This window comes from Hypomesus nipponensis, chromosome 12 (assembly GCF_054491055.1).
Source record: "Hypomesus nipponensis isolate SF chromosome 12, ASM5449105v1, whole genome shotgun sequence".
NCBI lineage: Eukaryota > Metazoa > Chordata > Actinopteri > Osmeriformes > Osmeridae > Hypomesus > Hypomesus nipponensis.
Window position 1 is genome coordinate 13,770,730 of NC_140372.1, and position 11,715 is coordinate 13,782,444.

The 11,715-nt window shown below is 43.3% G+C and overlaps 2 protein-coding genes across 3 annotated transcripts; one reads left to right on the plus strand and one right to left on the minus strand.

The window, feature by feature from the left end:
* Window positions 1–286: 286 nt before the first annotated feature.
* On the minus strand, window positions 287–5,687 carry bora (bora aurora kinase A activator). 2 transcript variants are annotated; one of them, XM_084668547.1, is made up of 12 exons: window positions 5,533–5,687; window positions 4,144–4,313; window positions 3,814–3,920; window positions 3,575–3,620; window positions 3,224–3,305; window positions 3,050–3,103; window positions 2,860–2,916; window positions 2,433–2,671; window positions 2,089–2,248; window positions 1,330–1,862; window positions 1,002–1,136; window positions 287–913 (listed from the first exon to the last, which is right to left on the minus strand). In XM_084668547.1, exons 2-12 carry the CDS (start codon window positions 4,294–4,296, stop codon window positions 893–895), a joined length of 1,587 nt encoding a protein of 528 aa, XP_084524673.1. In that variant the 5' UTR covers window positions 4,297–4,313; window positions 5,533–5,687; the 3' UTR covers window positions 287–892. The 2 variants fall into 2 exon arrangements, with proteins under 2 accessions (XP_084524673.1, XP_084524674.1); XM_084668548.1 differs by having other exon boundaries at window positions 4,144–4,262; window positions 5,533–5,664.
* Window positions 5,688–5,773: 86 nt separating this feature from the next.
* On the plus strand, window positions 5,774–7,501 carry mzt1 (mitotic spindle organizing protein 1). Its single transcript, XM_084668549.1, has 3 exons — window positions 5,774–5,986; window positions 6,423–6,568; window positions 7,111–7,501. The coding sequence occupies exons 1-3, from the start codon at window positions 5,932–5,934 to the stop codon at window positions 7,132–7,134; spliced, it is 225 nt and encodes a 74-aa protein (XP_084524675.1). The 5' UTR covers window positions 5,774–5,931; the 3' UTR covers window positions 7,135–7,501.
* The last annotated feature ends 4,214 nt before the right edge of the window (window positions 7,502–11,715 follow it).

Here is an 11,715-nt window from a genome sequence, read left to right on the forward strand (position 1 = left end):
AGTGGTTTTTACGGCATTGTACTATAATTGACTAAATGTTCCTGTGGAAAGAGAATGTGTGTTAGTGTTTTGGTAGACATGGTGCAATGTTTAGTGTGTTTTTGTGTTATAACAATTAGTGTTTGAGTTTAGTTTACATTGTGTGATTTTGAGCATAAAATTAACTGTTTTGCCAATTGTGTCGTAGGTGTGTTGGTGCGTTAAGAGTTTAGGAAACTTGTTAGAAGTATTGAAAACATTTTCATAGCGATTGTAAAAAAACAAAGTTTGAGTAGAGAAGGCACTGTAGCTTGTACAACTGATGTTCAGGACAACAGTCGAGATAATATCTTTTAATGTTGCTCAAAAAAGCACATTTCATTTTATACCACTTCATTAGAAGTTAAGAAAAAAAAAGAGTTCTGTTATAAAAAAGACAAACAGATCAGTGGTTTCTCAACAAGGCAAGTGGTGACATAACATAAATAGCAAAAAAACGATTAAAAACAACCATTTTAGAATGTTTAATGGTCAGGCTCCTCCACTTGATAGTTGACCTGATCACACCAATGCATTATAATGCTGCAACATGAGACCATACATGAAGCTAAACTTGAGTGAGCACAAAATCTATAAATACAGTACAAATGTAGTCTCGAACCAAACGTCAAGTCCTACCAGTCCCTTTTCCATGTCTTCACCAAGTGAGACTGTTGGCACAGTCAGTCAGTAAAATTAGGTGGGGGTTTGATTGGGATTCACAAAGGAGGTATTGTGCAACTTCAGCAGCTTTCAAACAGCATCGATCGTTCTCGCTTGGGATTCACATGAGTGCTTTAAAACGTGTAAACATTTCTTTGATGACATCATCTTCGGGCTTCTGCTGGGCCGAAGAATCCACCTATTAGATCAGTCAGGGGTGTGGGTAAACTGCCTGTAAAACAAGACGTTTCCATTCATATTCTGCTCAGAGTTTGTGTGAGTGAATTCAAATGAAAATATATAGTTGGTGTTTATTTTACCCGGTTCCTATTGTGTCTACTGTAGGCGTCCTCAGTAGGGTGTGTGCTGAATGACTCCTTGCTCTGGCAGTCAGAGCTGGTGCCATCTATGAAGCTGGCAGCACTGACTGAGTAGGTGTTGTACCCACTGTCCACCTATAAACACAACCACACACAGAAGGAAAGTGACCTACCACTAAGTATCTCCATGTCTAGCCTACTTCTAATTTTTGTGTAATGTTAGCACCTAGCTAGTCCAGCAATAGCCCAGCCCTGGCCCCCACACTGGCACAGCCCTGACCCCCCCCATCTAGCCCGGCCCTGACCCATGTATATTCCCTCAACCCACCTGCATGCTGCTGCTGTCTGTGGGGATGCAGCTTCCCTCGGCCAGCAGAGACACAAACATGTGGGATGTGTCCACGGCCAACGCACTGCCCATACGAGAACTGGTGAGACACACAGACGGCACCCCTTCTTCCTCCTCCTCCTCTGTGGCGACCAGCTCATCTTCCTCCTCTCCTGCCTCCTCCATCTGGATGGGCTCCAGGCACCCAGGAGTCTCCCCAAGCCTGGCCACAGCCACCCCAGGAGACGGGGAGCACGGCTCCATCTCCATGACCGGCAGGGGGCTGGGAGACAGCCAGAGGACGTTCTGATTCTCAAGGAGCTTAGGGTTAAGGATGGGGGAAACGCGAGGGGGCGAGGCCCAGCAGCGGGCCCTGGATCTGGGATTGGCCCGGGTACGGCCCTGTGGCTGGAGGGGGGAGCAGCTGCGGATGGGGGAGCAGCCCTCCACGTAGGGGCTCTCTGTGTGGGCGTTCACCTCCATCTCCAGCGGCGCAGCCTCCGGGGTGACGAAGTTCAACTTCTTCCTTTCACCTGACAGGAAGTGACATGACCACACTCCGATAAGGACATTTACAATGATACGACCAATACCAAACAAATAATTCCCTTCAGTCAGTGTTAATTTGAGAATTCATAGTACAGATCTACATATCTGTACGGAATATGTACCAACTGTAAGATATTTTTTTTGTGTTAGGACACATCTGTACATACTATGAGGAAAAGTAAGTGGGAAGTCACATGACCAGCATCCTACCTGCTCCCTGGGGTGTGGTTGTGGCCTCTGGACCAATAGGAGACAGCGTTGGGGACTTGAAGGCGGCGGGGGACGACTTATCAGGAAACAGAGGGCTGGCACCATTGCCCAGGCTGTAGGCCCGGCCACGACCCTGGATGGGACTGGATGAGAACTGTCCCTACACGGGAGAAACCACAGTCATGTGTCAATAAAGTTGTTTTTTGGTTTTTTTTACCATTACCATCCTGGAAATTTCAATTACTCTGAAATGATGAATAAAACCACAATCATCGACATGACAATACAGTACCAACTGGCAACTTGCGACTAATAAACCAATCTACAATAAATGGGAGAGTTACCGTGGAGGGGGTGATGGCACTTATGCCACAGGAGAAAGGAGAGGACAGAGGTCCGCCTCCTTCCAGGCCTCCCCCTGGGGGTCTCTCCTTCGCACAGGACACCTCCCTCTCTGGGCTGGAGGGGTTGGAGGAGTCTGACCCGCTGCCCTGGCCGTCCAGGAACAACTTCCTCCTCAGAGAAGAAGTACTTAGGCTCTCCTGTACCTGGTCACAAAGCTCCTCTGATAAGCAATACGCTGCTGCAAGGGACATAGTAAGACAGAAAGAGACAATAAGAGAGAGAAGCAGGGACAGAGGAAGAGAGATACACAGAGAGAGAGATAATCCAGGGGAGAGAGAAAGGTTTCAGTAAGGCCTCATCTCTACTAGACACTCCTGATTAAAAGGCTACATGCACCAGAGTATTCAGAGATTCTGAAAGATGTACCCAGTATTGTCTCCACATCTAAACCCACAGGTAAGGAGAGGGTTGTCTGACAGGACACTGCAACACACACAACATGAAGAGAAACATCATTAGTCATGTTAGACATGTTTACAATGATCATTCAAATACTAAAATTAAACAGTAACATTAAACAAAACAAGTCCTATCACAAAGACTGCTAAGTACAAACCATTGTTCTTCTTGGTTATCAAAGGTTCTTCAAGGATCAGTTGGGGCAAGGGACCTGGTGCAGAAATACACCAAGACGAGACATGAAACTCAGTAAAGTTTGACTAGTAAAAGAGTGCATTAAACAGTATACCCACTACACACAACCATTGCCCGATAGACTCTTTATACATACTTTTCCCTGCCTGCAACTGTAATGATTGCTTATTGGCTGGACCAGCCCATGGGGAGGGAACAATGGCTTCTTTTGTGAAAAACTGTAAAAAGAAGACAAAACATGTCTCCTGTCAATGTGTCCAAACTCCTTGAGCTGAATGCCTACCACAGCAGTTGAGATCTAAAGTGGATAGGCGTAGCTTAACCTCAGTGGCAGAGCACAATAGAGTATTTGACCACAGATCAAGACGTCCCTAACCCCCCCCCCCCCCCCGGTACACCGTTTAGGATAAACGATGAATGAACACACAAGTTTGGCAGAAGTACCGAGGTACCAATCTGGGCTCACTAACAGAGAAGAGATCCCCACCTGCTCGATGGCGTTCTGCCTCTTCTCCTCTATCTCGGTGTCTGTCCTGAGAGGTTGAACAACAAAGCTTGTGTCAGTGGCCAACGTCTCCTCAACTGTACTGTCGCAAGACAACTTAACACGTCCAACGCAAACATCTATGCTGGCATCCATCAACAGAGCTCCATGGTGTGCACGCCACAGCGGAGCAAGACACCAGCTAGCATTGTAGCTAACTAGCCAGCTAGCCATGTTCTGACCTGCTCTGACTGAAGTAGAGGGACTGGCGATGGATGTCCTCGGCGTCTATGTGTACTGGGTGCATGGAGGCCATGTCATCTATGGACCAGCTGAACTTAGCTGGCGTCTGAAAGAGAGGAGAGTAAGGGAGGGGCGTTAGTATTCCTGTAGTCAATTACGGCATAGTTCCAACTGAGAGACTCTTAACGAGGTCAACCATGAGGCAATAGGGGTAAATAGTTTATCTAGCTTTCGATCAAACATGCAGCCAAATCACTTCAGATCAGAGATTGTGAAACAGTATGGTACTAGGCAGTCCAAGCCACCCCAAGTGTGTACACCAAACTCACAGCTCCGGAGGGTTTGCGAGTCTTGAAGACAGAGGGGCTAGGGACCAGAGACTCATGCAGGTGGTGGTAGTCGCTGGGGCTCTCGAAAGGGTTGCGGATGGCTGGTCGGCCCGGGGTTTCTGGGGTGATATGAGGATCAAGACCATCCATCATTTTGACTGGCCACCAACCTAGATATGGGTGAAATAATGGGTGTTTTGTTTTTAGTGGTGATCATTTCACTTAGATGCAACTCAAGTACTGTGTAAAATGTGTGCAAAAGTAGCAAGTTACTTTGTTTTGCAAGCAGGGTTGCCAACGATCTTGTATTAGCTGGGAGATCCCCTATGTTGAGTTTCATGTTGTTTAATTGTAACTTGTTTAACTACATGCTCTTATGGTTCTTCCCTTTGGCACTTATTTTTGTTTTTTCACAGTGTTTGCTTCATTTTTGGCTCCCGCAATGTTTGGGGATATCTCGGTATTATGATCAGCGACCTATGCACTTTTGTAAAGCGCTCTCTTGGAAGTCGCTTTGGATAAAAGCGTCTGCTAAATGAATAAATGTAAATATTGGGAAAATGAGTTTGTCCGATACAGGACCTCCCTTTTTATTGACAGCTATTTTACTCTTACCAAGCACTCTTCAGAGGCTAGATCTGATACAACAGCAGTAGCTGATTTATGTCTATGGGTGATATCACCTGTCATCCATTCACAGGCCTTTTTATGCTCATAAGTTGTACGTAGAGCGTAAGTAAGCATAACAGGAAACATTGATCAATTAGGTATCAACAGACATCACTTCAGAGGCGAATAACGCCGCAGGACTAAATTAGACATCCGTTTTACATCTTGTATCTTTTTGCCAAATATAAATAGGGTAGTCTAGTTTATTTTCCATGTAACTGTGTTGAGCCAGCTATCCTAGCAGTAAATCAGTCGGAGTCACACCTGTGCTAATGCTAATAGTTAGACTTGGTGACTCATGTCTTTTTTCCATTTGAGATGTTTGTTAGTTTTTTGGCTGATTTATTTTATCATGCATTTTGAGGTTTATTCACACAAATGCACGTAAAGGATTAGTAAAGCTATAGACTCATTGTAATACATATTTTTTGCCTTTACAATTGAATAATAACATGCATATATTCCGCCAGCGTACCGTTTTTTCCGTATTTGATACGAGAAAGTTAAAAACCCTATTTGCAAGGAAACTAAACAAGCTAACAAACTACCTAACGCTAGTCCAGTAGAAGTGGTTGGCTAATAATAATACCACACATTTTGTTATCAAAATTGATGCTCTTTCGAACTAGATGTAATAATCATCTACTGCATAGCGTTGGTTACTTGCTTAATGCCCAATACAAATCTAATTTGCATTTAATTTGTAATATTTATACTCACTATTAGCAGCAGAAGCCTTTTATACAAACAGCAATGCAAGCTTGAGTCCAGTGATTCTGTTCAAACGTTTGTTTCAATTTGACCACGACGCCCGCTAGCCAATAGCACCAAACAAGAAGTGCCTATAAGCCTATCCGAACGAAGACTACTAAAACAGCCAACCAGGGCAAAATGTCGTCACTTCTCCTTATTCCGGTTTGTGTCGGTATGGGATGTTGTGACTGATTGTGATGTGTGACCTGTTTATCTTCAAGCTAACCGCGCGTCCTTTCTAGGCATGACTACTGTTTGCTAACTGGCCGTAGCCAAATGTTTAGGAGAATTCGTTTCCTTCTAATTAATTGCTTGGTGCTAAAAACGTGCAAACCTTACAAGACTTGGTAGGATAACAGCATCCCCATGGCAAGTGGCGCTGGTAATGCAAACATGAACGCTGTCCGGGAAACGATGGATGGTAGGTGGACTACTACTAGCTTGTCTGGCTGGTTAACGTTACAGTAGCACTGTACATAGCTAAAGCTAGCTAGCTACCCTAGTCTAACTAACCAGCCATTGAAAATAAAATTCTGATCTAATGTAGCTTCGCTAACCAGCTGACCAGTGGTGTAGATGTCCTAGTTGCAGTGTTTTTGCCCGTAGTTTTTACTTAAAGTACGTTATTCTAAGTAACAGGTCAGTAATTTATTCTCCAGTACTGTACTGTTGATGGTCTGTTACATGTGAAACGTATCCATGATGACAAGTATTAGTAACGTACAGTAGTATTTAGCTAAATAGGCTTTTTCTTCGGGAAATATATGGAAAACGTGATTTATTAACCTGTACTTGCATGTTGCTAGTCGCTATTTAGCTACATTGCTCTTCTCACCCCTGTGTATGCCCCACACTAGTCTTACTGGAAATTTCCCGGCTGTTGAACACGGGCCTCGATATGGAATCCCTGTCCATCTGCGTGCGTCTCTGCGAGCAGGGAATCAACCCAGAGGCTCTGTCCTCCGTCATCAAGGAGCTGCGCAAGGCCTCCGACTCCCTCAAGGTACAAATGCCACCAGACACCAATGCACATTGTAGCCCCACCACTGAGTCATTTATTAATGTGATCAGAGATAGTTTAGCACCCCTTTTAATTTTGTTTTTGTGTGCAATGAAAATACACAATAGCTATCCTAGGTTGAGCATTACTCAGTCTAAGAGCTATTCAGGTACCACTTTGATCAGTAGTTTTCAAGCCTGGTCCTCAAGCACTGTCCTCAAGCACTGTCCTAAATGTTTTAGATGTTTCTAAAACTTCTAAACTGTTCTCCGTTCCAACACACCTGAATGGGTTAAACTATGCAGAAGGCTGATGACAACCATTCATTTAAATCAGGTTGCAGGGAAACATCTGTAAAGTTTGCTCTGAAGACCAGGGTTGAGGACCTCTGACCTAGATGTCTGTCCCTGTGGATTACCAGTGCTCACTATTTGGGTTTCCAAGTCTGGCTTGCATTGCTTTCTTACTGACTCCTTTCCTACTACATTAAGTACGTTTGTCAGAAACTAGTATATAATCAGTTGTTTAACTTCTCTCTGTTACAGGCCTCTGAGAACTGCACCAACTGACGATGGTCATATTCTCATGGAATGATTCTGTCTAGAAGATTTTTGCTCTTATCAGGTCCGTTGCCTCAGTGTTGCCAAACCAGTTCATTGCCCTGGCCTGTTCCTAGTGCCTCTGTACACACTCTGAGCTGAAACCATTCATCCAAGGACATCCTCTGTGTCCCAGGGAGACATTTTAACATTACAGCATCTGGTCTTCATCTCCATCCATCTCCTGTCTTCACCTGTCTTCTCTGCTCAGGCTGGCCATCTTAAATCACAACAATGACAATGGTTTTAGATCACATGATCCAATTGTTGAAAAAAATGCATCGATAATTTATTGTGAATTGTTACTTTTTTTTAAATAAATATGACCCTGCTACAAGTTAGGTTTTTTGTCTGTGTGATTGTACAGTGATGGTTGTTAAAGGTACAATAGATTATATTCAGTAAAAAATGAACAATTTAGCTCCCATGTGTAAATTAAGGCCCTCTGAGAGTTGAGCAACACAAAAAGCTCAGTGCCATTGGAATGTCAGTTTCAAATTTTTGGAGTGGCCTGCTACTTCCAGCCAGTTATGCTCCGGTAATCCTGTTCCAACCAATTGCCTTTGGTGAGGCGGGCTTTCATCCTTGGTTTATTTTGTGAAACCACTTTAAATTAAACTCAGGCAGGAGGAAAGTGCAGAAGTTAAGGTAAGAATTGGGGGCGTTCCTTCTCATATTTGAATACATTTTCTGTAACTGAATGAATCTTTAATTATCATCCAGAGTGAAGAAGCACACAATTGCATTTTATATCCACAAGGTGGCGGTGGTGCTTTTCTATTTCAGGACAGGTAGTGTCCGATACGAGGCACAGCCTATGAAAATACGTATTTTTCCCCTAACCCATATCAATTCATTCCTGACCTCTGTCTTTAGAAGGTGTAACAGTGTTCTCTAAGGCTGAAAGTAAAACTAATGAAGATGTAATTTAGGATGCCTGTGTGTGAGGATCCTTTACACGTTTACTGGATGGGTATAATCATTGTTTCAGGACAAGTGTCTAGGGAGAGATAACAACCCATGCAGACAGAAAAGGAGGTCATGAAGGTAATAATGACATCTCCATGGAAACTGTCCAGTCAGCAGGACAGACGTTAACCACAAAGGAGAAACCGTTAGATAATCCTCTCTATGGACAGTATGTTAACCTGGAAGGTTTTTCTGAATTTTCACACATTTGACTTGTTCTTTTAGTGCTGTCCCCTCTCAAAAGTGAGACTGTATAGAGCATAACTCACATTTTCAAGAGCTGCATAAAAGATGCCGTTCTCTCTGCATGTAGGCTCTGCTCTAATGACCCTAAACTATCAGCGGTCAGGGTTCTGGCTTCAGCCCAGGGTTGTGACTACATATCCAGGGTTCTGACTGCATGTCCAGGGTACAGGACCTTTTTCTACACAGACAGATATGCACAAGCAAAACAGTCACGAGAAAGACGAGCCATTGTAGACCCAGTTTGGTGCTAATATGGAAAGATGTTCAGACCAGATCTCTCCTGCTTTAGTTGTTACAAGTGTTGGTTGACCTTGCTTGTTCACCCTTCATTAATAACTGGTTATGCTGTGATTTTAGCATTCTGAGTCCTTTAAAATTCATAGCCAGGATATTGGATAATAAACAATTTAGAGAGTCGTTAACGATCATCAGACTAAATAATAGATTATTATCAGATTCCCTTTAAAACTTCCAAAGTATTTTGGTGACTTTGTTGTTTTTGGATGTTTTCCAAACTGATTAGTGGTTGATCTGCTGTACAATTAGTTTCTACTGCATAGATGCATAATAATCATATATCTGCTATCTTATTGCTGCATTAATTGGTTACATTAGCAAAGCTGTTAATTGAATAATGATCCAGGAGATGTGAACGCAGCAACCTTCACAGTGTGCTGGTGTGAACTCCCTAGTGCTTTCTCTTAATCATAATGAAATGTTGTTGTTGTCTAATTGGCATTTTGTGTGTTGGACTATGTAATGATGGATATGATATGTCTCTGATTACATTATTGGAATGATGCACTGAAGCGTAGAATTTACATTAAAACTGTGTTTAACAGGTGGTCATCTTGCACTGTTGATTAGAGGGAAGCCTCAGATATAGTTCATAATGTTTTCTAATAATCCTCTAGTTATAAATAACTCAATTGAATTAGGAGGAAGGACAACCAGATAGCGTTTTTGTAACCTACATGACTCCTTGCTAGAGTTCAACTTTATGATTATTCCATCATCGCATTGCTTCCTACTTCCTGTGTACGCTTGGGATTTCCTGTGTTAGTCTTCCACAAGCCCACATTTAACGGAATTGAGCTGGAACGGTTCTGGAGTTACACTGCACCACACCAAGAGAAGTTCGCTGGAATTGTTCAGGCGTTACACTGAGCCGCCTGTCATCCGCTTCCATTAACCTACAGATCATCCTAACGGACATATTCATCTCCCCAGACTTGTCTGAGAAGACGGCGGCCTGTGTTATGACAGCGGTGTTCATGGTGATTAATGACGGGCTGTTGTGCTTGATAACTGGCAGAGAGTTGCAGCACTTGTTTCAATTAGCCCTGTGAAGGTCGCGCTGCGGCCCGGACCGTCTACATTACCATAAGCATAATCAATTCCCATTATCATATGATGCTGGCCTGTGTATGCATGTGTGTGCGTGTGTGTGTGTGTTAATTAGAATCATTTCCGCTCCTTGGTGAGGAGAAAAGGAGCTGTCTTGGGGGATTAGGCAGGTCTAAGAGCTGATTGGACGGCAATGGCGGCAGCGTGTCTCCTTAGCTGCCTGGTCACCCACTGACCTGCTGCTTTGGAGGGCGGTGCCGTGATGAAGACGAGGAGATAAACATGTTCTAATATCCCTAATGAAAATGGATAGAGTGGTATTTAGGCTTCATTACTACTAGTTCATTGTCCTGCGTGTGTGTTTGTTTGCCTGTGAGGGTTTGCTTGTGTTTGTGTGAACAAGGTCAGCTTGCTACCAGACATGCGACATCTAGTCCGTTCTGCAGGACCGGACAGCGACCACTCTTGCTTCCTGGTTGGGTCACGTGACCTAGAATCCTCAGGGCCTACCTGAAAGTGAAAAGCACTATTCTGACATTTGACGTGTGATCACTGGTAATCCTTCCTCATGCTTTGCACTCAGCCTCCAGCCTAGCCAGCAGAATAATAAATCCTATAAAATATAGTATAACATAACAATATAACACATTATACCCTAATATAATAAAATATTGGTATATGATATAATAGTACAAGGTATTATAACATAATAGAATATCTAATAGAACACCTCAGAGGAGATGAGAAGAGACAGAGGGAGTTCGGTGACATTTGTTTCTGCCAGAGAAACAGCTTCCTCAGCAGGAGTTAGTTCTCAAAGACGAAAGTTCTGAGAGCTGTAAGCTCTGAGCTCTCCTCAGGGAGACACTCATGCTAGGCATAATTAAGCAAATTTGATTAGAATCAAGCTTGACTTCCTCACTTGACTTTTAATGAATGCAAATCGGGCATCTACATCCCTAAGATTAATTTAAGCCAATTAAAAAGCACATACCAAGGCTTATTGGAAAGAAGGATAGGAGGAGAGTTAAAGTCCTTTGAGCAGCAGCACTCGATCACTCTCTACACTCTTTTTTTCTCTCTATCTCTCTGTCTCTCTACCCGCTCTATCACCTTGTTCGCTCCCCCCCCACCTTTCGTCATCCGTGGATGAGATTACTATCAGCATGATGTTTGCAGACAGCACTGAGCGTTTCATGTGCAGATAAGGAGGAGCATCACATGACTCGCTCCATACCAGACCACTCTCTCCAGACCAGACTCTCTCCAGACCAGACTCTCTCCAGACCAGACTCTTTCCAGACCAGACTCTCTTCAGACCAGACGGTCTCCAGTACAGACTCTCTCCAGACCAGACCAGACTCTCTCCAGACCAAACCAGACCAGACCAAACCAAACCAGACCAGACCAAACCAGACTGTCTCCAGACCAGACCAGACCAGACTAGACTGTCTCCATACCAGACTCTCTCCAAAGTCAAAGTCTCTTGATTGTCAAGTGCACCAAATAACGTGTCATTCTGAACAATGAAATTCTTGGGACATGGCACGCAACAGCTACATAGTTATTAAGAAATATAAAAAAATACAAAATATTCATCACTACAAAATATACATAATAATAATAATAATAATTATAATATAATAATAACGGAAATGGGGATATGGACACTATGCAAATCTTAAATATTATAAGTGTTGTTGTGCCAATAAATGGATGGATAAAAAAATGCTAGACCAGACTCTCTCCAAGACTCTTTCCAGACCAGACTCTTTCCAGACCAGACTGTCTCCAGACCAGACTCTCTCCAGACTCTCAGTTCTGGGATGTCTTTTCTGTCCTCTCTTTTGTATTGCCCTTCCTAATAATGTCAAGGATGTGTGCTCACAAGTTCAGATAGTCACCAGTTTTACAGTTTTAAATGTATGTGATGCTGTGGGTGTATTTGTCTGTGTAATTTAAGGGTCAATAAAAACATATCTGGAGTTG

Bases quoted from the DNA above. Each gene is read 5' to 3' on its own strand.
- bora (XM_084668547.1), bottom strand. From the start codon at position 4,296: ATGATGGATGGTCTTGATCCTCATATCACCCCAGAAACCCCGGGCCGA. The intron at 3,104-3,223 runs GTATGTATAAAG...TTTCTGCACCAG, and splicing joins ACAGTTGCAGGCAGGGAAAA to GTCCCTTGCCCCAACTGATC. The intron at 914-1,001 runs GTAAAATAAACA...CTTGTTTTACAG, and splicing joins GTAGACACAATAGGAACCGG to GCAGTTTACCCACACCCCTG.
- mzt1 (XM_084668549.1), top strand. From the start codon at position 5,932: ATGGCAAGTGGCGCTGGTAATGCAAACATGAACGCTGTCCGGGAAACG. The intron at 5,987-6,422 runs GTAGGTGGACTA...GCCCCACACTAG, and splicing joins TGTCCGGGAAACGATGGATG to TCTTACTGGAAATTTCCCGG. The intron at 6,569-7,110 runs GTACAAATGCCA...TCTCTGTTACAG, and splicing joins AGGCCTCCGACTCCCTCAAG to GCCTCTGAGAACTGCACCAA.